A 25304-nucleotide genomic window follows, 5' to 3' on the forward strand; every position below is an offset into this window, starting at 1 on the left:
TGTGTTGACACACCGTTATGGGGTGGGTCACCAGTAGCTAGTCCATACCTATTCCAGTATCAGTTCACATCCCACTGGCTTTTTCTTTAGTGATAGCACTACGTTTCCTTATTCTAACTGCTTATTTCCAAGCTTCATTAAAAAACCAATCCACCAATTATTTGATTATAAGATTATTAGGGAGACAGAACAGTGACAGACAAATAAACAGTACAATCTCATAAAGTACATTTTCTCAGGAAAGCAGGCTAAAAACAGCATAGGAAATATTATATTCTTGCACTCTCTAGTGCCCAAATTCAGAACTCAGTCTCCGATAAAAACCTGACTTTCTCTCCAGCTCCAGTTCACTTGGAGTATATAATGAAGACAATTAAGGAACATCAGGACATGTATTATTACTTAATTATGTAGAGGCACAACATATTTCCTGTTCTCTCCTTGTAAACCAGCAGTTACATGCTGTGTTAGAAAACATCACTGGCAAAATGCAAGGACCATTTGGATCATATTCCTCTTTTATTACATGCGTTGAGTTCACCTACAAGCATTTGATCTTCAAGCTTTATTTGATGCTAGTGGTATCAAAGCACACTGCTTTTAAGATTACATACACAAATCTTTTTAAACATGCCTAGACAGCTACAGCAGGTCAAAATTCAAGTTTAGAAATTCACTGTTCAACATGCAGAACACTTCATCTTTTCGGCACTTGTGATGAGTCATTTTGTTCATATACACCATACCTTCTTTAGAAGGCTCTCAGCTGGGCAACAGAAAAAGCTGTCTCTACTGCTTCATGGTTGTTCCAGATGGATTAGGGGTAGCATTTGGGGGGAATGGGAGACATTCCTTCCGTGAGAGCAGCTGAACATGTTTAGCTGCAGAGTTTAGGGAGAAGGCAGCCTATCCTCTTGCACCAGCCCCACATATTGTACCTGCATAACAAAGAGTAAAAAGGTCTGTCTAGACTGTACTACAAGCCAAGAGGACACTAAAAACTGCCTGTCTAAAAGCAAGATTGGACAGAGAACGGGATTCATTCGCAAAGACACAAAAGCACAATTCTTATTTTTATTCTGCTGCACTGAACACTTCAGACTTCCTCCATTTACAGTATTTATTCTCTGTTTATATAAGACTTAGCATGAGAGATTCAGAGCCTGTTTGAGAGTTTTTTGGTATGCTCATCTATGAAAAAGGTGCAGATGGCTTTACCTCAAAACTTTGGAGACACAGGATCGCTTCACACTATTTCCTAATTTAATTCTGTATTTGTCATTGGGAGCTCAGGGAGTTGACAGTTCAAATAAGCATTTACCAGTAATCAGTAGAATGGCAGTATATGAAGAAAATTCATCGCTATTCAGAGAGTGGCCTTTCTTATTTCTCTGTCTGGAAACAAAGAAGCTAAGGTGATGGAAGAGGCTGGGAACTGTCAATTCTTATCAAAGCTGTTTTACCGGTGGGATCACTCCTCAGTGCAGACCTCAGTTTACCCGGCAACTGAGTTTTGGACAAGGAACACAAGCAGAGCAGTGATTCCAGTCTTTCTTTCAAAGGGAATACTGCTGGAACTTGTCTTTGGCAGAGAAAATACATGCATATCATGCAATGAACAGAATTTAAGTGAAAGCTTAAACATCTGAGGATGTTTAGGAAAGTTGATATCCATGAACTACAGAAAGGTGTTGTGCTTTCAAATGAACTATAACAAACAGCAAAGGTAACTACTCTGCACAATGAAGTGTCATGTGAGTTTTGTTCTACCAGCTGTTCCCTTCTGAATTGGACATAGGCCCCGGAGGAGATGATCTATGTATAAAATTGCCATTATTTCCTTTCTTCCTTTTACCCTATCCTTAACCTCCCTGAAGATGGTTGGTGTTTATTTCCACATAAGGCTGAAGCCAGGAAAGGACAAATCAGAATAAATTTGAAGTTGCATGGTAAGAAAAATATCAAGTGTTTGAAAAATTAGTTTTTAAGATATAATTTCTATTGTCATCCTCTCCTACTGGATCCTGGAGTTACGTTAAGCCATGCAAGAAGAGACATTACTCCAAGATCTTTTCAAAGTAAGTTTCCATGAAGAAGAATAGTTGACTAAGCCTTCATGTATGCAGAAATGGAAGAATAGATGCGAATTTTTCATTCATAATTGCTGTCTTTCTAAATACATGGCATGTTTTTTTGATTGCGGAGCTTGGGGGGTTTTTTTTGTATTCAAAACAAAGGCAGAGAAAAGTGTATCAAAAATATCTAAACCCTGAAATACAAACTGTGAAAACAATGTGCACAGAACAAATTGAGAGTATAGATACTTCTACTTTTTGCCTCTAGACACCTACTACAAATGCAGTACAGATAAACTTTCTATTTTAAAACTATGTTCTTTTTGCTTTAAACAGAAACAATCCCTATCTTTCCTCACTCAGTAATTAACCCAATCTTAACTTTGTAGAAATTGTACTGTAAACAAACATTAAGAGTGTTTTGGTTTTAGTGTTAAATGGCACTGGAAGAGAAAGAACAGCAAACATCTCCCAGCCAGCGCAGACATTCTGACTTCCAGATTACAGTACATTGCTTTGCTTCCTCCAAATCCTGTTTACATGAGCAAGGTCAGGGGATGAAACATTAGAGAGCCTCTACAGTGATTTCCTGCTGCTGTCAGTAAAAACTACAGAGCCACCATCAACTTTCCCTAGTTTCCAACAGCTTATCAGGGACCGGAGGTTACTAGTATATTGCCTTACAGAATTCAAAAGGCCCAACCTCCCTCATGACTAAAACTAAAGTCAGAAGATAAAATAGAAGGAAGTAGTCCCAAAGGGAAACAAAACTATCAATTTTTCCTTTTCAATAGTTCAGAAAACAAAGGCAATGTTAAGCTGCTTGATACATGGAGAAGAAGGGGCAGGAAAGAGGCATTAATGCTTCCAGAGTCTTCAATGAAATAGGAAGGAGAAAAAAATATCACCCACAGCCCCCAAATTTGACCTCAATTTAGTGAATATTTTCAGAGTGCAAAAGGCTAGAACACACCTAATTTCTAGTAACTGTGAGGACTCTTAGCATTGAAAAAGTTAGGACATTACACAAGTAGCAGTTTGTTAGGCATACACAGATAATCTTTACGGTGCTTTCAATAATACACAGGAGAACTGAATAAATTAATCATCAAATCCAAAGCTATTTCCTAACCATAATAATACACAGGAGCTCTTAATGGTTTTGTAACTGTAGTCCAAAAGAAAGCAACTCCACACTGAAGATTACACTGAAATTTTTCCACTGACACAACGATCACACTCCCTTCACTGAGTTTACAAAAGTTGCATTAGTATGAACCTTAGATGAAAACAGATTTTTCACCATGTTCAAAACAACTGGCCTTAGTATGAAGATAGAACAGAAGCTGAAAAGATAAGGTGTTTACAATTCAGGTAGTTTAATAATGTAAGTGCTTTTAGCAAAATCCCTATAAGAACATTCATATCTGCATATCTTAGCTTAACCTCTGAAGCAAGAAAATACAACTAAATTAAAAAAAAAAAAAAAAAAAGCACACACAAACGCAGGCATTTTAAGTGTGGAAGCTGTGATGGATTGTTGGTTTTGATGAAGCAAGAAATTAAAATTCCTTGAAAAGAGAAGGAAGAGTGGGAGGAAGAGATAATACTAGCATTTTCTTAGCTACAGCTCAAAATAAATGAACTGCTAAGAAAATATCTAAACATATATTTTAAATTCACACTAAAGAATCAAGAGTGTTATATTTTTAAGTATTTGCTTTTAAAATCTTCTCTAGGCAGAGATATCAAGAAAAGGCAGAGGACTACGTTTGTACAGCCTTAAGGAAGAAAAGACACAGGGAGATCTTGCTGCCATCTCAGATATCTAATGGGTAGATAGAAAGAAGACACACACACATATTAGAGGACCACTGTGAATTGAAGGCAACAGACATGTTGGAACATAGGATATTTTAGCTACATATTATGAAAAAAAAAATACTTTCATCAATCAAACACTAGAGCAAGCTGCCCAGAAAGGTGGTGGAATCTCTATGCTTACACACTATTAACAAATGAACTGGACAAGGCCTTGAAGAACCTGATCCAAGTTGGCCTTGCTTTAAGGGGAAGGTTAGATGAAATTACTCCAGACATCCTTCTCAACCGATACCACTCTATAACAAAACTTCACAGAAGGAAGGAAAAAGAAATAACTTCTTGCTCTGTCAGAAATCACCTTAGGGGCAGTAATAATGTATTTCCCATAAAGGAGTAGGACAGAACACAATTACAGCTGAAGAAAAAATTCTCAATAAGAAGAGCACTTTATCCTATTCTCCTTTCTCCTGGACCAGCTTGAGACCTACAGAAGTTTTTGACCACTTACTGTCAGGAATTTTGGTAGTTATTCAACAAAACATTACAAGCTTTTGCATAGACTTCCAGTCTTCCTGAAGACATTTCAGGGAGCTTTAAGGAACTCACCAGAGATCCTACAAAAGCTTCAGTGTTGTTACTCATCCCAGAGGAAGGCTGTATATAAAAACTTGCTTTTTCTCAGACCACTGTCTCAAGTATCTCTCTCCTTCAGTAGAAAAATTAAATACGTGGATTAGCTACTTCCAGTGGTCTAGGGACTTGCCAATATGTTTCATAAATAACCCTTAAGATCCTGCTGTGTAACGTGCGTGATAAATGCATTGAACAAGAACGCATAAAGATACCTAAGTGCAGAGTGCATTTTTCTCTCTGCACATGTCAGAAGGAGAGAGGACCTCCTTAAGGCAGAGCAAAACACTTCAAAAAGAGTAAGTAGGTATAGACAGGACATGCATAAATTAACCCAACAATCTGATCAAAAATTTTTGTCATTTGAACAGCGATCTTTCAGTAGAAGTAGTGCCAAAAAGCCATAAACAGTTTTAAAATGGGTCTTGACATGTTTGCAGGGAAAAAAAAAGTGCACAGTGGTAACGTCTTTGATAATCAGTAGAAAAAGAGCAACCCATTGGGGCTGGAATCAGGGATATGTATGAGATAGGATGATGAATTAGACTAGGACTAGAGGTTGGCAACCTCAAGTTGGAGAAGGATTAAGAAAAAAAAAATACAAATAATGCATAAAAGCAGTATCATTCAATTGAGGACAAACTGTATCAAGAGGAAATCTGTCAGTGAAGGTGTGATGGGAATAAAGCCAGCATCTGCCCTTTTCCCCTTGTTTCTTATGAAGAACACATCAAGCCTCTGTTAGACATAGTCTCCATACATTAGGGAAATTGAGACAGCTTCAGATGAAAAGGACCAAGTCACTGAGATCCAGAACTCTCTAGAAGCAAGACACAAAGAGTCTAGGTGCCTGGCCTGATTAAGAAACAGGTGTTCATTCCACAAATGACAGAAGCTGGTAATGCAGCAGACACTGGACAAGAAGGTGATACTAAAGGATGAGGTGACATTAAAAAGCAGGGAGCACCAGATAGGCTGGCAAAGTTGGAGAGGAAAGATATTAGTGGCAAAGAAAATAGGAAAAATGATTCCTGAATTTGTGCGGACAGTGGTGTGTCGAACAGGACAGTTGCCCTTAAGGCTACAGTCCAAGTCACAAGGGTATAAAAATGTTTCTAGATGGAAAAATATGCAGATGGAGAATGCTGAAATGCAACAGTGATGAGAATCAGTGATAAATGGTAGATTAAGATACTGGGGAAAAAAAAAGAGTAGTGGTTACTGACACAGTCAAAAAGCATAAACTCTGAAGCAACATTGTAATTTTTATAACGAACATTGTAAAGCCAGCCAGACAGCAGTCAAAACAACGCTGTATCTCTTGGGTCAATGTATTCCTCCGAGTTCTGGGCATAACATTTTATAAGCTGCTTTCATATCAAAAGAATTAGTGGAAACTAATTTGTATGCATGTAATACAGAATTACAGTGCAACCATACGTTTGAACTCTGTGATGAGCAGTAAGTAATGAACACAGAGTATTTAAAACTGATAGATAGTCAATAAATTATATCTACCACAATCCACTATCTGTGAAGCCTACTAAACAGATGTAAGTCTACGAAAAACCATATTTCCATTGTGAAAACATGACACAACTGATAAACCTTAAAATATATAACATTATCACCTCTCAAATACAAGTTACGATTATTTGTTTTGAAGTAAAGGTTTCTCATCAACCTGTGTATCATGGTCTTCGATAAATGATCTTAAAGAACTTTACACAGTACCTTCACAACATAGCTTTCATAAAGCATTCATGCAAAATAGAACAGCAGAAACCACACCTGCTGCCTTTTCATAAATATTAACCCTTCAACCACACAAATTCTTTATGGTAAATAAAATTGCTCAAGACACAATCTGTGCCTTCACTGGAGCAGATTCAGAGCTAAAAGAAAAATTCTCATTTTAACCTAATTCTAGAACAGCATGTCTTTTAGATTTCATACCAGGAGAGCATATTTCTCCTCCTACGAAACTACTGCTAAAACATTGCCTTCCTCTCCTCCCACATGCCATACCAATGTCACATGTAAAGCTAACACCAGAAGACTCTAATCCTATTAATCTGTCTTAAAATGTATTACTTTTTTTTTCTTCTAGGAAACTATTAAATACCTTAAAAAGAGAAAACATAAAACATCACTTTTAGAATAGTATCAGTGAGACAATGATTCTTTAGGTTTCCCATTATTTGCAGATAAAGACAGAGTTACAAGAAGTGCTTGAGAATAAGCCACAAATTTTAACAGTAATATTTAGATGTATTCAGCATGGGCTTATAAATAGAATTTGTGCTTAGTATAGTGGTAAAATTACAGGTATAAAATGAAAGCTTTGCTATTACACCATCTTCTGGTTAGACTTGGGAATTGTGATAGAAAGTTTACGTTGAGAATGTAGAATATTGAGCTCTGAGCACTTGACAATTGTTAAAAAAATCTATTTCATTTATATGGATAGTAAAAGCACATTTCTGTAACATGTTAGCTATATCCTACCCTTTTTCTTTTTTTCGAAGCAACTTACAGGAGTACTGATAGTTGAAGAGGGTCTAATCCCTATGATAATTGGATCAGGTGTTAGCGTATCAGGCACATCAAAGGTAGGGTTGACCTGTTGAAAATGAATTATGATATTATTATTTCAGCACCAACATAGAAAGGGAAATAAGACTGAAATAAAAAGTGACAACACACTTAGCAGCCCAGATTGATCGGTTCCCAACCCCCATTCAAGTTCCTCAAGCCATCTACCACTAACAGACTGTTGATATGCTCACTTCTGTACCAACTCTGATTGCCAAATAACTTGAAAAGCACTTTTGTGGAAAACAGGTAGGAGGTAACACTGAAATCTGTGATAAGTTAACAGACCAAACACAAACTATGTTGCTCCTGAAACCACAGGAAGAACTGCTTTATACTCAAATAATGTCAGAGGCTGAGTGATCAGATATGTCATCACAATATCTGAAATTTTGCTCTTAGTATCACACCTACTACTTGCTTATTTTTGGCTATAGGACTTAGTCTGTAACTTCAGCAACACTTTGCTAATGTCCTTTCCTGAAAGTGAAGCATTAAGAAAGTATTAGAGAATATGAAGTTTGAGAAAGCTGCTGCTTTTATCTTATGTTTCACATAAGGATCAGAATAACCTCCCTATAAAAATCTGTGTGCATATTATCCCTACCATTATGTTATCTAGGTGTATCACAGCCTAAGATGTTTGCCCTCTCAGCACGATGCATGGAAGTACTATTCTTATTATTTTATGAACTGACAAAATTTACAGAAAGACTAGATGACTTTCAAATCACCAAGAAGTCTGATGTAATAAAGAGAAATTCACTTTTCTCCTTCCAACTTTTTATCAGTAATCCGGAGACAGTATTCATTCCAAACACCTTATTGAAAGTGCAAAAGAATAACAGACACCCCAAATCTCACACTTGCCTAGTGACAGGATCAAGTTTAGTCACTAAACGTTTCTTAGATACAAGGGTCACTTTATGTTGATTTTTCAAGAGGAAGATCCTATTATTTCACCTGAAGACCATCAAAATTCTGGCTCAGCCAGAGCTGTTCACTCAGTAACTGCTTCAGTGCTATTTCCACAAGGAAAAATCCCTGATGCTAGTAGGGTCCATACATTGGTATAAAAACCTTTAGGCCAGAGACATGTTTGTTAAGCAGCTAGAATACAATCTTGTATCTGGAATTAGTAGCCAAGGAAGGAGGGCAACAGTACCTTGTACTGCCTGAAGCCTTTTCATTCAGTTTATTTAGATTTCCATAACTTACATGCAGAAATTTAGGTTAAAATTAATAGAAGCAGGATCTTCATCAGTAAATAGAAGTGGAAGAAAATGACCAAAGTTTACTAGCAAGCTAGAAGGTAAAGAAACATTTAAAAACATTACCTGATTATTCAAAGTGAAAGTGGTTCTCACACTTTGCAGCACTTACAAATCAGAGATGACAAACCTTCCTTAAGGGGAGATCTCAACACTGATTTTAAGCTTGTTCAGTTCTCTGACTAGCAGTGCTTAGCTCTTTCTTTTATTCAGTTTCAATAAGCCATTCTTCATATATGATCTCTTTTTTTTCTGTCTTCAGATTACAGGTGCATCAATCAAGAATGAGCAGGGACTCAGGGACAATCAAGAAAACACATTCTGCTACACAGTCATCACAGCTGAACACTTAAAATTCTCCCTCATTTGTAGATATTAGGATCAAGTCTTCCTTTCTTCCAATTTTGTCAAATAGACTTGGAGAAAAGAAAGGGGGAGAGGACAACCAAAGCCAGGTAACACAAGTCTATGTAATAACCTTCTATTTAGCTGAAAATTCTACCATTTTAACTGGGCTTCTCCTTTAGCATCTTCCCTGCAAACAACTAATCAAAATCTCCTCTGAATAGAGTATATCTTACCACTTCTTCACTGCTAAGGTGAGGAAGAGAGGAACTGCAAATTTTACTGTTTCGCCTCGATATATACCATGTCTATTGAGACTAAACAGGCAACTGTCCCAAAGGGCTTACATTTGTTCAGTGCCCAGCATAACCAGTCAGTTGCTTCTGACATTGTCAGCCCTACAATAAACACAATCAATGCATTTTCCAAGTGCCAACCATACTATGGGCAGGTAAGACTAAAGTAATTTTCTGACCTGAATCATTTGGGTACCGAAGAGAGGACAATGCACCTGCAGGAGTCTGCACAAGAGGAACAGTAGGTGCCTACTACCTATCAATACTCTAATGTGGAGGAACTACTGCAGTATTATTACTAATAGCTCTTGAAACATCTTTGAGATAGCATCTCTTTGTTATATACATCAGAGATATTGCAGAATGAGTCAAATTCTTGATACAGGTTGGTAAATATATACATGGTATAAGTCTAAAAAATGTGCTCTTTTTGTGGAAGTGTCACATCCTGGAGCTATAATGGAAGTTCCTCTGTCTATACTTCTGCTTACTCCTTTTTCAGGGGAGATAAGGGGAGGATGAGGAGAACTGTAAACACTGACTAGGAGTGAAGGAACTGTCATAAGCCATACTAAAAAAAATTAAATATAAAATTATTAAGCAAGTAGTCAGAAATAGCATCTAAAAAGTGTCTAAAGAAATGCACAAAAATATAAAGGCTGTATCTAAGTCCTCCATACAAATATTAGTTTTAATATTGCACTAAAAATGAATGACATAACGGAATGAAGCTAAATGTAAAAACGTTTCAAATTACTTGACATTTCCTGACAAGGTGATGTAGTTAGCTGTAAAATAATCTTACCACGGTAAGTCTTAAAGGTAAGTCTTTGGAAAGACTTAGCTTTAAGAAACAAGACAGAAAAACCAGAACATGAAAAAGCAAGGTCAGCAGTGCTGTCATGTACTACAGGTTTTCAAAAACACTCTTTCAAAGCCTTGCTTTGGTAAACTGATACATAAGTATTTTCATTATCATCTTCTAATACAATAATATAATTATCACATTTTGATCCATAGTACAACAAAATATATTTGAAGGGGAGGTTTGTACAGAATCTTTCATGAATTAGAAAAATTAAGTTAATAAAATTAAAAGAAGAAGTTTTAAATGACTGACACAAAGTATTTCCTAGGAAAGTGATGTAGCTACTTGTGAAATAGTCTCTCCAAACATAGCAAGAGAAAATTAGCTTTCCATTTGATTAAATGCTCTTCTTTGTTCTAGACTAGGGCCCTCAAGCCAAGCAAGCCATATATTCTTTTTTCTACTGCCACCTAGTGTAATTTAAATTTCCTTCATCTAAGAAAATATTTACAACTGAAATTACACTGAAAATTTTAAGATGAAATTAAATCAACAGAAGCTATTTGTGCACAAGATACAAACTCTGTGCACCTTAATATGCTCAAACCTCAAACCTATGTTTTGAAAGAAACTTATTCCTAATCTTCCATTTATTTTAAAGAAGTCTCTAGCATATGAAAAGGTCAATTGTGTACAAACATCGTAAATTCAGAAATACAGCTCTCAAGTGGAATGCATTTTTTATTATATTTTACTAAAACTGCATAACTGATTAAACATACTGTTTTCAAATAACTCCACAAGGTCCTTATGTCAAACAGTGACAATAACTAGGATTTATCTCAGTTAAATTTAGACATACTGCTAGACACCTGTATTTGAGCTGATTATCACCCAAGATTACCTCTGTGATCAACAGAAAAAAGTAGGTGTCTTTAGAGAACAAATAATTTACTTACATTTCCAAGTTGTCTGAAAAATTGCAATGATTATAAGCATTAAATCTCTACTTACTGGAATATTCAATAATCACATTGATCAGTGCAGTTGAAGAACAGTTGTAAAGATTTGTAAGTCAAGAACATGAAATTCAACGCTGCATTAAAATTCAGGCTACTGCTGGGCTGAAGAGGAGACACAACTAATAATTTTCTTGTAAAAATTGATTATGTCTCAAAAAAATAGGTCAGTAGAGAGAAAAAAGTATCTGAAATGTTAGCTTTGAAGAGTGAATAACTAAAAGTTATGAGAAAAGGCAAAATACAGTCAAGCTCCATCTTTCTGTCACTATCCTGAAGGGAAAACAGCAGGTGACACCTGCAATTCTTAATGCCCTTATGCAAGCTGCTTTATTCAAAGCAGCATTTCTAACAGGTGATGTGTGAAAATACTGCAATTGTGCCTCTGATCCCAGATGAGTAAGTTCTAAGCCAGCTCAATTTCTGTGTATACTACTTCCCCAGAATCAAGTTCTGGAATTGCAGGGACTTTGCCATACTGAGACAAGCAGGGATAGAGAAGCAATAGCTAACCAAAAGCATTAAAAAAAAAAAAAAAAAAAAAGGGGAGGTGTGAAGGTGTGAAACATTAGGAATTTTAAAAAATAGGGAGATAATTACTTTCCTCTTGAGTTCTGCCTGCACATCTGTTGAACTTTTTGTGTACTATCACCTTTGATTTTATCCTAAGGCAATCCATCTTCATTCCTGTTACAGAGGTGACTAAACCAGCTAAGCATAACTGAAGGCAATGTATTACAACACAGCTCAAGAATTTAGATGACATTGTAGCGGCTTGTAGCAAACCTCCAGCAGCCACTGATACATTTAGATGACATTGTAGTGGCTTGTAGCAAACCTTAAGCAGTCACTGATACTTTTAAAAATCCCACAGCTGAACTGCCTCCTCTGTGTGCGTGTAACTCTTGCATATGTTACCAAGTCTCTTAGAATAGTGTTACTTCTGTTAAGATCAATCACCTTACCCTGTTCCCATAGAAATATGAAGAGAGAGGAACACAATAACGAGAAAGGAAGCAGTTCTGCTTATTATCTGAGGTGTAGATGAGATATTAGGAAAATATTAAAACCACTGTGCTGTAGTGGAATAGATCACACAGAAAGATAGGGGAATCTCCATCCTTCTTCAAGGCACCCTAACCAGACACAGCTGAACTGATGCACCACTGATGAGAAGAATAGATGACCTCCAAAAGCTCCCTTTGACATGCCTAATTCTGTTCCTCCTTTCCCTTATATATTAGAAACATGATGAACCATTGAAAGATGAGGGTGGGATTGCAGTGGAACAGCCTAATGCTAGAATTCTCTCTATTGCCTCTGGCTTAGAAAGAGGTTACAGCAACTCTATTCTTAAAATCCTGAAATCAGGCCAGTAAATATACCACAAAGAGTCCAAAACTTTGCTATGAGAAAGCCATAGAGCCCTTTCACTACAATGGAGCAGCTAACCCAGGAGCCTATAAGCTGCTACAAATACTGCAGCCATGAATAAATGCAGACATTTGGCTAAATTAAACCTGTCAAAGCTAACTATTAAATAATTTCTTGACATTCAACTATTGATTTACTTGATGAGCCCTTTCAGTATTGATAATGAGGTGCTTCCTAGCCTTAGTTTAACTTTCGCCTGAACTCACTAATGCTTTTCCAAAGCTTCTCATTACTCAGGACCAGGAAAAAAATAAAATGCTGAAAAATTGCTTTAGAGTATATTCCCATCTTTGCCAGGCATGTAAGCAGCAGAGGGGTCTGGAAATGTTGACCTGAAAAGCAAGCAATGGAACCCTACAGCTATAAGCTACTGTGTTTGTTTAGCAGATGTTACAACTATTGCAATTTGAATGGTCTTGAAGCAAAATGTTGCTGCAGCAAGAGTGGCTTAAATTTGCTGGCAAATGCTGTGATTGAGTTTGTTCTGGCACTGACCAACTACACTGAAGGCTAGTATCAGTAAACAAGTTCTTCATTTATGTTACAACAAGTATGAAATTCCAGTAGGGAAGCTTATTTATGAACCTTGTCATAGATGCAGTCATCCTGTTCTGACCAAAATGCTAAGCATCAGAAAGCTGCACATCCAACTTTACAATAGAACCAGGCACAAAAGAAGTCTTACTCATGGATTTTATCAGCGTTCCCTGCCTCCAGCAAATGTTTTCAATCTTTATACTACTCATGTTACATATATTCATGTTGCATATATTAATATTGCATACACACCCATCCACCAAAAAAAAAAAGCTCAAAATCCACAAAAGTCAATGTTTTAAAACTGAGCAGGAAACAAATGCCATGGCAGCAATATCTATGTTTTCTATGGACACACCCAGGCAGTGGTGAATTTCTACAGTACTCTGATAGCATATATCAGTAATCAGAATGTTCCCAGATTTATCTCAGATACAGTTCTTCAACACTAGAGGAACCTGGAGAATATCAAAAAAGAGAAAAAAATATAGGTAATCACCATGCAGAAGCTAGCCAGCTCTATCACAAACCATCACAGATAAAGCGTAAACAATGGCCTCATCGACGACATAGCACTGTTTACCTATTGAGCATAACTTCCAGACAACTTGACAAACACAGGATTTTTCCTAATACTGACACAGAACATTTGACATTGTCCTTTGGTTCCCTAATTTCTGACGCTTTCAAGGGATGCCAATAGACAGTTTGACAGTAAAGAAGTTCAAGAATGAAATATCAAGAAATCAGACTACATAGTGACATAAAACACACTGCTAGCCTAGAAAGTCTTCCTAAACTTTTAGATAGATATCAAGATCTCCTCACAATACCTAAAGGTCTTGGAAAGAGGGACAGCTTGTGAGAACCAAGTATTAAACTTTCAGTAATAACACCACTTTGTCCTGCTTATAATGAAGTCTTTTGATTAGTATTCTAAAGCTCATTGAAGATTCAGATGCCTTCTGCAACACTTGCAGCATTATTTCAGAGACCAGATTATCACCTATGTTTTGCTTAAATCAGATGTAGAGTACAGACATACAAGAGGCATGAAAGTAATTTCAGCATAAACCTGCCAGCACCAGCTTGCAGGTGTGTGGATTCATAAATTATGGTTGCTTTCAAAGTATTATATAAAACAGTAAAAAGCTCTCTGGTATACATAAAACATATCTAACTATAAATGCCAGACAGTGTTCACAGAAGCTTCTTGTTTCCTATATTAGACAATTTATTGCACTCACCTCAACTGACTCAAGTTTTCCATCATGGAGATGAGGTGACCTTGGGTAAATATCAAGCAGATGAGGAGGATCATCAATATGTGTTCTTCTAAAATTGTGTTTGAGAACTTCTTTATAATCCAAAGTATCAAAGTTGGTTTTCCATAGTAATACCTGTAAGAAATCCTCACCTCAGTAACTACTTGAAGGCTATTCAGTGCTCAAAACATAACTATTCAGTAAAGTCTGTTATTACTAGTAGATCACTGCATCATTATGAGACTGCAGTGATGTCTTAGTCTGATGTCTACTGCAACACAGGCACTTCCCCAGAGTATTTGTACTTCAAATCTAAAAGATGTGGTTCAATCTATTAAAAAAATAACCTCTACAATACATCTACAATCATAAAACAAAGCAAACTCCTGTCCCACTGAACTGTCCCAAGTTACTTTTCTGCCAGATCAAGGGATCATATACCGTTAAGTTCCTGCCCCCTAAAAAGGCTTGCAGGTCTAACAAGAAAATTTGAAGAAATAAGAGAAATGAGAGAGTTCCACAGAACTCTAAAACACCTTCCAGTTCCAGTGTTTTAGCAACAGGAATCTCTTTTCAGAACTTTGTCCAATTATATTCTAGGTAGAAACAATAAACAACAGTCACACTAATGCAGAAGGTCATAGGATGTAGAGGTAGTCCAAAGGTATTCTACCCAGTCTTATGAATATTCTGGGAAATGAAATTATAGCACACAATGTTATAATCTCTCCTGTCACAAAATAATTGCATATTTAATTTAATTAAGTTTACATGATCTGTGAGCTCTTTTGTACTAGAAGAGAAGAGAAGAGAAGAGAAGAGAAGAGAAGAGAAGAGAAGAGAAGAGAAGAGAAGAGAAAAAGTTTGAGACACTTGGAAGTTACCAAAAGTCCAATGTTGATATCTACAGCTGCTAGCTAAATTAAAGAAAACAAAGAGGGGACCATAATCTGACTTAAAATTACTTCCCTGTCCAGCCAATAATATTTGTGACAGACATTAAAAGTATTTTTTATATATTAATAATTATTAAGCAACACAAATCATAGATTTGTTCATAGAAATTTCAAGTGCACTAAATCATATTTTTAATATATTTCTGAAGACCTGCACTGCTACAAGTTCATTTCAGGTTCAACGTCTTTCATGACTCCCTTGAGTCAAAGACCCTGAATATGCACTGGGAGACAGTGCACCAATAAAGGTGAACCCAAACTAACTCAGACATTAGTAACAGTAAAAGAGGATGCACAGATCTCAGTCAAACTACTTAAACCTTCCTTAAAACCTGGCACTTGCAGGACTGCTAGGTGATAGATTAGTTGATTCACAGCAGCTCCTACTTTCTCTCCTTCCTCAGCTGTGTAGGTTCTACTACTTCCATTATTCAGTCCAGAATAGTTACTCACATTTTTTTAGTAGTTTCCCTTCATTTTTTTTCAGTCTAATTTTCTGCTGATTTAGTACTTTGAAGTGTTTCAGCACCGAGTGTAAACAACAGTATAGGCAGGAGGCAGCTCACCTTTCAACAGTGGTGAGCTTTTGAGTTGCTCAAGCTCTAAATATATTTAATTTTGTTCTAAAGTGAAGGGCCATGTTCCTGCAGCTTGATCATTACAGATAAAAAAAAATTAGTAAGAATAAAACCAGAATGGAAACATCCATATATGCCTTGAGTATCTCAACTGCAATGCGAAAGTGCAAATGCAAATATGCACAACCCTAGAAGAAAGGTATTTCATAAAGAAGTAGTTACCTTCACATCAAGGCCTTCATCAGACACAATGAGTTGTCTCTTCTATATGGTAACTGAATTAACAGCACAGGCTACTACTTTCCAAATGAATAGGTATAATTTTCCTTTCACATAAAAGGTCTTATGTTTTCCATGGCAGAAGGTTAATGAAATAAATTACCACATGCACATATAGCAAAAAATGTGAGGAACGTGAACTTCAGAACACTACATACTGAGATTTTTTTTTTGTTTGAGGAAAGAAGCAAATAGAAAGAAACAAAAGTAGCCAGTGTTTGTTTCAAATATTTAATGTGCTTCTGAACAAAGCTGTCAGCTGGTTCAGCACCAACCAGAAACTTGATACAAGAAGCAGATACTGGTTTTCCTTCTTTGATGGGAAGGTACAGAAGGATCTCTTCTTTGAAAACGTAATAGCCTTGAAATAATATGTGCATGAAAGAAGCAGTCTTCCATAAACTTAGAATGTATCAGCTGCCTCCAACTCATGCTGTCAACAGACAATATATTTTGGATACTGAATGAGGGATAGAAGATGATACTTTTATGGCCAGCCTCTGCCCATAAACATGACATGGGTGATCTGCCAGCAGAACTTTTCCTACAAATACACACTACGATTACAGTAAACCAACAATCACAGTGAGTTGAGAAGAAATCCCACAACCATCCTCCTAGCACACCTGAAAGAAGGCTGTGGACAGGTCAGCAAAACAGGATATTTCAGAAGTACATGTGTGTATGCACCAACAGAAAATGGACACTGAAAAATAAAGTTCTTATGTTTACTATAGATGAAGAGTACACCTTGGTAGTTACCCAACAGTGGTTAGCACTGCACATTTTAAAACTTAGAAAAGTAAAAGTTGCAGCAAAATAAGTACTCCTCTCCCACCAAAACTTTGATAAAGCAAAGAGAAAAACTTCAACAAACACAGGAAGGCCCATTTTTAAGGTAACTTAAACAGTTACGAGACCTGCTATGACTACTTTTTAAATTCAACATTTAACTAAGAAAGTGCTTCCTGATGAAACTGCATCTTCCCTCTCATGTATTCAGCATGAACCCACTCTATCAAACTGCTGAGGAACACGAGACATAGATTTTACCTACTTTCTCCATGCTCTCATGCCCCAGCAGCTCTACATTAAATCAGGGCAGGAAAAAGGCAATGACATGACTGCGTTGAACACACGTGTCATTCAGGAGGCCCCAAATTCAAAGGAACTTTGAAGTAAGACAGGCATTCAAGTGGGAGGCTGTGTTAGGCTTAATTCAGTAGGTCCTTGCCCCCATCAGGGCTTCTCAGACTAATCTTGTGTCATGTGACCTAGTTAATATACACACTTCAGTTCCTCTCAAGTTAAGAATAATATACCAACAGTCATAAAACTCAAAATAAAATAGTCATGGAAGGTAAGGCCAACAATTCAGAATTACTTAGGACCTAAGTCGCATTTTGGAACTTAAAATCTTATTTAAAACTTTAGTATGGAAAATAAAAGATCATACTAGTGGGTCAAGAAATAAATATCTTTCCCCCTTTCTTGGTTGGTTTTTGTGGGTTTTTTCCCTGCTTGTAAAATTACTATTGGATGTTTGATAACAGTCTTGGCAGTGCTTCTTACCTAACACTTTGTGATAGAAAGTAATTTTTTTATTATTTCCCAAGACCATCTCTGCTACCAGCTGAAATTTATTTCAAACTCCACAAAACAGAATATAACCATGACTTATGGTAAACTCAAAAGATCTGAATTTCTACACCACAGCTTTTTATATCTACATTGAGCTAATTTTAGCTTTTTGTAACAGGAGACAGTGAAAAAGACAACTAATATTAAGGAACATTTCAGACTGAAAATTTAAACCTTGTACTATAAAAGTTCATTCTTTTTGGAAAATTTAAAGAAATGATTCCAAGCTTGATAGTAGTTTTTCTTAATTATGAGATTTATTACAGTAGATGGAGATTAATTACAAGAATTACTGTTTAACTTTTTTTTTAATGTTCAAATGATTCTTCCCTTTATAAAATCCAGTACTTTACTATTTCACCAAAGTAAATTAGTAAAGGTAACACAAGAGTTTTTTTCCCAATTCTAGCCATCGTTTTCCCAGTAATACACCTTAATTTCTACAGTTACAGAGTAAGGACTTTAAAATAAGTGAAAACCTAACAAAGCAGCTGAACCTTAATTTCAATTGCAACACAACAACTTCATTGACACTGAATTGCAACACTTTAAATATTTTAAGTTAAAAATCATTCCTTTATTTTAATATGTAAAATAGAAGTGGCTAGTATTGTGGCCTCCTCATCGTAGCATCCAATGGAAAGTCTATATAACACACTAGTAGACAGAATGCATGTGAGTAATTAGCATGTTACAGTGACATACTATATTTAACTCCCCTCCACTGTAACAAACACTAAGACATTTAATTTAAAGAGATAATACCACAAACCTGAGCATCTGCTCCACCTGAAGCAAATTTTTCACCACCTTTTGAAAAAGCCACACAAAGTACAGGTCCCTGGCAAAAAAAAAATAGCATACAGTAAAGTTAGGCTATTACTGTAAGCATGGTATTTTAGTGCAAAGAGAAAAACACTGATGCCGTTACCAAATAAAATAGATTTTTCAATTTTAATAAAATAAGTAACTATTTTACTACAGTGGAATTTCAGCAAAACTTGATTGAAGAGTTAATACTGCACATTTTCGTATAATGCTGCATTACAATTACAACAATCTATACTAGGAAAATAGGGGTATTATCCTTAGATCTTATATTTAGTTCTACAATGAAAGATTACAAAATATATATTGCATTACTCAAGGCAATATGTTTGAATGATTTATTATCAAAAACAGGGTTTGTTTGGCATTAACAGGAAAAAGAGGACATGTCTGCCATTTTTCACAAAAGTTATCTTCTGTAAGCTTCCCCCTCCTTAGAAGACACTGTTTTTCAATAGACAAAAACACTAAAGTGCCAAATAACATGATCTGGAAAATCAAGTGAATTATTAATGAATTCAGAACATGAGCTATTACTTAACATCAAGCATGTAACACTGACAGCTAAAAAGCATGGTTACAGGTAAAACTGATGAATTTCCTTAACCACTTGTGACAAGGTGCATTAATACAACACCTTGCTGTCCACTAAATTTTATCTGCAAGTTGCAAGATAAAAGACAATGGCATAAATGTTACTTTCCCTTTGTAAAGATAACAACCTAATAAGATCTCCATTTAAAGAGGATTATTGTGTATACCTGGTGTCCATGAAGAGTGTAAATAAGTCTTTCTCCTAAGAGGTCCAGAATCTTAAGGGTACCGTCAGAAGAAGCAGTGATGAGGTAGTTATCAGAAGGATGGAATGATATACAATTAACCCCTGCTCTGTGAACTAATTTACAGAAGACAATATTCAAAGACTGTAGATATCTACTAAGAGGAAATGTGCACTTTATTTCTTTGCTCTTTTCTACTTCCCAAAGAACTACTTCATTTAAGGGAAAAACAACCAAAGTTCTGGGGCATAAAAGACTCTTCAAAGTATTTGCTTAAGAGAAGCAAAGAAATAAAAAGGATTCAGATTGGATTTTTAGGGTTGCTAGACTACAAAAAGATACTTACAACATGTCAATATGACTTGTTTGTTCACTTTCCCCAGTAAGGAATGAAATAACATACTCTTGATAAATCACATTTAATTGTAAAGAGTCCCATTGTAAAGAAAATAAAACAAACTACATTTTTTTTACCTCTGAAATGCTGCAGTAGCTTGTTCGTTCGAATATCCCATAGCTTCACTGTGTGATTGGAACCAGCAGAAGCTATACATGTTCCACTTGGGTTGAAAGCCACAAAATTTGCATATCTAAATATAATTAATGAAAACTGATTTAAAATATGTTTCCACAGAAATATTTAGGTGTGTGTATATATATAAAGCCCACAATATCAACACTGAGCTGCTTGTGTGGAATCCACATGTATGGAAACTCAAATAAGGCATTTCAAGTAACTGAAATAAGCATAAGAAAACAAGATGTACATGATAAATCATAATCTCACTTTTGTTGAAAATACAGTATAATTGATCCAAGTCAAATCTTCAGAGTTTGTGCTAGAGTACAAAGTTCCTAGAAGATAGTGCTACAAAGTTTGTAAGCAACAAGTAAAATAATTTTGTCTAAGAACCAAGTATCTAGCTATAACAACATTTGGGACTCAAAAAAGGATGAAGGCAGCCATGAAATCAGCAAAGCACATATGCAAGATAAATACTCCACTGACTTGTTAACTAAAACTCTGAATCCAAGATGTTCAAGAAAACTGCATATAAATAAAAGCAAATATTTTTTAAATTTAAATAAGGCAGACCACTGAAGGTAACAAAACATTGTTTTAATCAACAAGTGGAAAAGCCTTCAAGCTTTCTTCTTGTTGAAGCATTCAATACGAAATAATATTATCAAAATTGAGGAAAAACATGGAAACATTCCAAAATCTAAGAATAATCTCACTTCTGTTTGGATTAGCTCTTGATTGCTGGAAAACATCTGGATAAGTGCAGACAGTTAACCTCTTTAGAAAAACATTATATGAATCATTTTACTTCACATGGGTGGTAGAATTTTGATCTGTTTTCAGATTTAACACAATAGATGTTAATACCACAGAACATTAAATTAATGTAAATAAAATTACTCTATTACATTTCACCTTTTTTTCTAGTAAAACTTACCCTTCATAATCTGAGAAGCTATTAACACAAGTTTTACTTCTTGTATCCCAGATGTTAACAGAGTTGTCCTCACCACAAGATACTATTATTCTTCCATCAGGCGAAAATCTGGAACACACAAGTGTATACATTACCAAAAAACTGATACTGCCTAGATTAGCATTAGAGACATAAGTAGCAAAACACCAGAACCAAGAGAGCCTGTTTGAAATACGGATGCGTAACATTTAAAGGACATTTGAACTTCTAGTATTTCTCATGGAGTAATAAAATTGAAAAGAAAAGCTTCTCCCCCTATTCCACTCTGCCTCATTTCACAATACACTAGAATTAAAAATCAAGCAAGAGAAAGAGAGGGAGTTGGGGGGGAAGGTATCAGCAACCTAAGGATGACAGATATTACAGAAAACTATAGGTAAAAAGACAGGACACAGTAGAATCTTGTGTTCAATCTTAACCTATATTTATGTTCTCTGAGTTCTCTCTAGACTTACAAATAGTGGGCAAAGCATTCGCAATTATTCCTAGACTAGCAGACTAGGTTTTTAAACAAGAAAAATGACTTGTCTATAGCTTCCTTGAGCATTATTATTTCACTTCTTGAGCAACTGCACAACAACATTAGAAAACTGTTCAAGAACTTTCACATGTGATTTCCTAGGGCTTTTTCTTTTCAACAATTAGATACTTCGAAACTTTGTAGGGCTCTGCACTTCACCAGTGTGAAATTTCTTTCTCAAGAGGTTTATATCAGGCCTCTCTTAGCTGCAGATTTTCCATTAATATGGAGGAAAGGAAAAATTAAAAAAAAAAAAAAAATCGGCAAACAATCTTTTCTTGTCTTTGAAGAGCTGTCCTGTCTTTAAAGAGCATGAATCCTAACTTGCAGTCCAAAGGCCACTTATTTCACCTTTTCCAATTGTGTAAGCTTAACTCATCTGGATTCATGACCATTCTTTTATGCCACTACTATTCCAAGAACAGTTCAGAAAACCCCTACAATGCATGATACCTCTGGGAAAATGCTGGGAAATAAGTTAATACAAAGAAATAACCAAACAAAACTGAGGAAAGACAGGATATTGACTGAAAATAAACACAGAAGAACCCATTTGTCCTTTAATGTAATAGAATGAACACACAGCAACTGATTTAATATGTACATATATTACCACAAAGCAAGCTTTCATACTTCAGCTAGGAGATAAATACAAAACTTGTGTGCGTAAGATTCATTTAATAAAATTTAATTATTACTGAGAGATCATAATTTGTTATTCACAGACTTTTCTTCTCTTAGTTCTACCCTGAGATATAAAATTCCCTTTGTTAGGAATTCTACTTTACCAGGAGAATAAAAACACTTACTTGGCACAGCGAACCCAGCGAGTGTGTTGGAATAGGGTAAACAAAAGGCGCTGATAGCAAACACTCCATATTTTTATTGACTTGTCATTGGATGCTGAAACTATAGAGTAGCCATCATGGGAAAAGCTCACACTCCGAACAGATGCTGTATGACCTTTCAGTACTGATGATTCTCCGTGACTAAGGGGGGTAAAGAAAATGAAACAACATTCCAAATATCAAGTCATAAATCACAATTACATTAGACGTAAAGAGTTTAAATCCATAAAACTCAATGTTAGAATATTTAGAATCTTACCCAAACAAAAAAGCAGCATAGTAGAGGCCAAATCGTAATGCCACCACTACTTTTTTTACTTACTTAAATATTATTAGAATAACACTTCTCCAGTTGTGTTTAACATGACCAGTTTTAGAGAACAGTGCAGTTAAGTAGCAGCTTTAGGCCCATTAGCACCAGTATTTGAAAGAGAACTTATTTTTTTAATATAGTAATCTACAAAATGCTTGAAAGTTCAAGTAACATCAGTCTAAGATCACTTTGAATAACTTATAATCACTACTACTCAAGAACAGTCTAATAAGGCAAGTCGATTAAATTTTTTTTCCCAAAAAACTATTTTTTGTTTGCACCATCACTTGTCTCCCCCAAATGAAGTGCAGCCATGCAGTACTTACTAAAATATAAGCCAGAGAAATATTACGAAGCATAGTTGTACACACATGAAATTGTGACCTCTGAATTGTTCTGTTTTTCTTTTGAAACTACAGAATATTCAGAAAAGAACAAAGTAATACAGTAAAGAACTGTGTTGCTTGTGCTCCCCAGTCTGTTTTGTCAAAGCCCAGGCATGTGGGAAGGAAAAAGAAATTTGAGTAAAGCCTCCAATATTCACATTGCACAATTACAAAACACGTAGCCAGCACTGCCCAGTTATACTCACATGCAAGGAATCCATAGCCTGACTGTGTGATCTTGAGAAGCTGAAGCCAGCACCTGCCCATCGGGTGAGAACTCTACACTGGTCACCGCTTCTGCGTGGCCCGCAAATCTGTAAGCTCTGCGCTGATTCTTCAGCTTCCACAACATAAGAAACCTATCCACAGAGCAGGTAGCTGGCAAGAAGTAAAAGATATTAGGAGTCTGCTCACTGTTCTTATGAAAGTCAGAGCTAATGACTACTGATTTGGATTCACAGAGAACTTAATGAACATTACGGGGAGGGAGGAGTTATTAGATTTTAATGGATACTTGGCCTGAGCAGAAGCCTGGTAGCAAGTAATGCCAACACCAGGCTTTTGGAGGGATGTCACAAGACTGGGAGGAGTAAAGGATAATTCTTAACAGGTAGCTCTCCTACATACTAAGCCAACTGAAGACATAGAGCAAAAATTTCAAAGCCAAACACCACGCACATCAGTTAAGTATGAATCCAGATTCAGTTTTACCAAATCCTAAGAACAACAGACAAATTCTTCAGTAATCTCATTTTGATCTCTGAGATGGAATTTGTTTCAAGCATCAAGTGTTTAACTCTGAAAAAACAAGCCAACTTAAACTCAAGACATGATTTCTAACACTTCAGATATCTACATTTGAGTGAAGATATCGACATACGATAATTCTGTAATCCTATTTAAGTACTGACTTTATAATACTAACATTTGTCTAGTACAAAAGAGAACATAAAGTTGTCAGTCTGAAAATAGAAAGAGCATGTTAGAGGGTGAGTTTTTTGCAGTCACTTTACAGATGAACTACACTATCTACACTCAAAAAGGCTCTTTTAACAGAGCTTGATCATTTTCAGGAACCTATAAGAAGCAAAGACAATAAGCAGTTGAATTAAACTGGTACATGTGATATTCCTACGTGCCCTATCATCTTCATCTCTGCTAAATGCTAGTATGCAGACATAAATAAAACAAGGTATTCACACTCCCATCTCTCAGTTGTCAAATTCCTAACCCTAGTAGAGAAAAGAAGGGAGAGGAAGAACAGGGGCCTCCTGGAAGCTGGAAGAGTACATGAAGAGAATGGCTTTTCTCTTCCCAGTCTCTTTCAAGCCCCAACATAGCACAAAGAAATTGAGTCTCCTTATTTATCACATGTCAAGGCAAGCCTCAAACAAAATATTAGCATATTAGAATACTAAATATTAACTATTAAATTCCCTTAATTAATTTAATACAAAGATATTATTTTTATTCCCAAAAGACTAGCTTCTGCTAAAAGATGTGAGACCAGACTATTTCTATGCCCACCTTAATAGGTCTATATTTGACAAAGAAATACAGGATATTTTCCCTCCACTTCAACTTTTCAAAACCCAGGTTTACAGCAGGCTCTTTCTAATTGTACTTGAAAGAATTCTTTTTTCCCTTTGATTCTGAAAAATGTGACCTACAGTGGAATAAAACTAAAAGGAAAAAGTGAAACATAAGCTAAAATATAATTTGAAGGCATCAGGCTGGAAATGTGAAACAGACAAGATTTATGGTTTCTAAAACAAATCATTGACGAACTACCTGTGGTATCTTAAGAACTGCAAGAAGGCTGTGCATTACCAAGCTGCCTTTGCTTTCAGTTCTAAAAACTGAGGGAAACATTCTTTGAAAGATGACAGCACAATACATTCAAAGCCTGGTTTCTTGTAGCTTGCTCTCTCATAGATAGGCTATCCCAAGGTAAATGAGACACAAGCAGTGACCTGAAGTTCTCCTTTCTGTGGGACATTCATGACCATCTTCCTTGTTTTCCCTTTGGACTCCCTGCTGCCTATGCTCCACAGCATCCTCTCTCCATCCTTAAGTACGTTTCTCTCTTGAAGCCACCAGCCCACTACCTCGACACACGAAGTCTATTTCCATCTCCAATGCCGCAGTTCCAGCCCAGCCAACACCACCCTAGGGGTGATGGAGGGAAGAAGTTCAAAATTTGCACAGGAAAGGGTGAGTAACCGACAGACCTGTTGTAGAAATATTTTCCTAAGGCACACAGGCTGACGTAACTATGTTTGAACAGCACGGGAGAGGCAAACAAAAAGAAACTCTAAGCCTAAATTTTGCATCTATATTGAGCTTTGGCCCTTATCCTTTACCATTAATGAGGCTCAGTTAAGCCAAGCTATTCCCTCTTCAAGCAAGCTGAAAACAATTTTGGTGCATTAAGCTAGCACCCAAGCATTTCACTGTAATAGTAACTGCTTTACCTTAGCAAACCACAAGCAGAAAATACAAGAAACCATAGGGTAACTGTGTTGCCAGAAATACTAATCTTAAAAACAGCTTTGTTCATGACAATGTACTATTATCA

The 25304-nt window shown here is 36.1% G+C and overlaps 1 protein-coding gene across 4 annotated transcripts in view; it reads right to left on the reverse strand.

Moving 5' to 3' along the window:
- POC1B (POC1 centriolar protein B) overlaps nt 1-25304 on the reverse strand; it is a 52258-nt gene that overhangs the window by 20021 nt on the left and 6933 nt on the right. For 2 of the 4 annotated variants that reach the window (XM_039571056.1, XM_039571055.1), the window contains 8 exons: nt 22933-23104; nt 21989-22168; nt 20621-20728; nt 19635-19750; nt 19143-19276; nt 18326-18394; nt 14082-14234; nt 7066-7152 (listed from right to left, as the gene is read on the reverse strand). In XM_039571056.1, coding sequence (XP_039426990.1) covers nt 7066-7152; nt 14082-14234; nt 18326-18394; nt 19143-19276; nt 19635-19750; nt 20621-20728; nt 21989-22168; nt 22933-23104 — 1019 coding nt within the window. Of the gene's footprint in view, nt 1-746; nt 939-7065; nt 7153-14081; nt 14235-18325; nt 18395-19142; nt 19277-19634; nt 19751-20620; nt 20729-21988; nt 22169-22932; nt 23105-25304 lie in introns of all 4 variants that reach the window. The other 2 variants (XR_005604489.1, XM_039571054.1) reach the window with 2 other exon arrangements.

Source organism: Corvus cornix, chromosome 1A, assembly GCF_000738735.6.
Source record: "Corvus cornix cornix isolate S_Up_H32 chromosome 1A, ASM73873v5, whole genome shotgun sequence".
In the NCBI taxonomy this organism is placed as follows: Eukaryota; Metazoa; Chordata; class Aves; order Passeriformes; family Corvidae; genus Corvus; species Corvus cornix.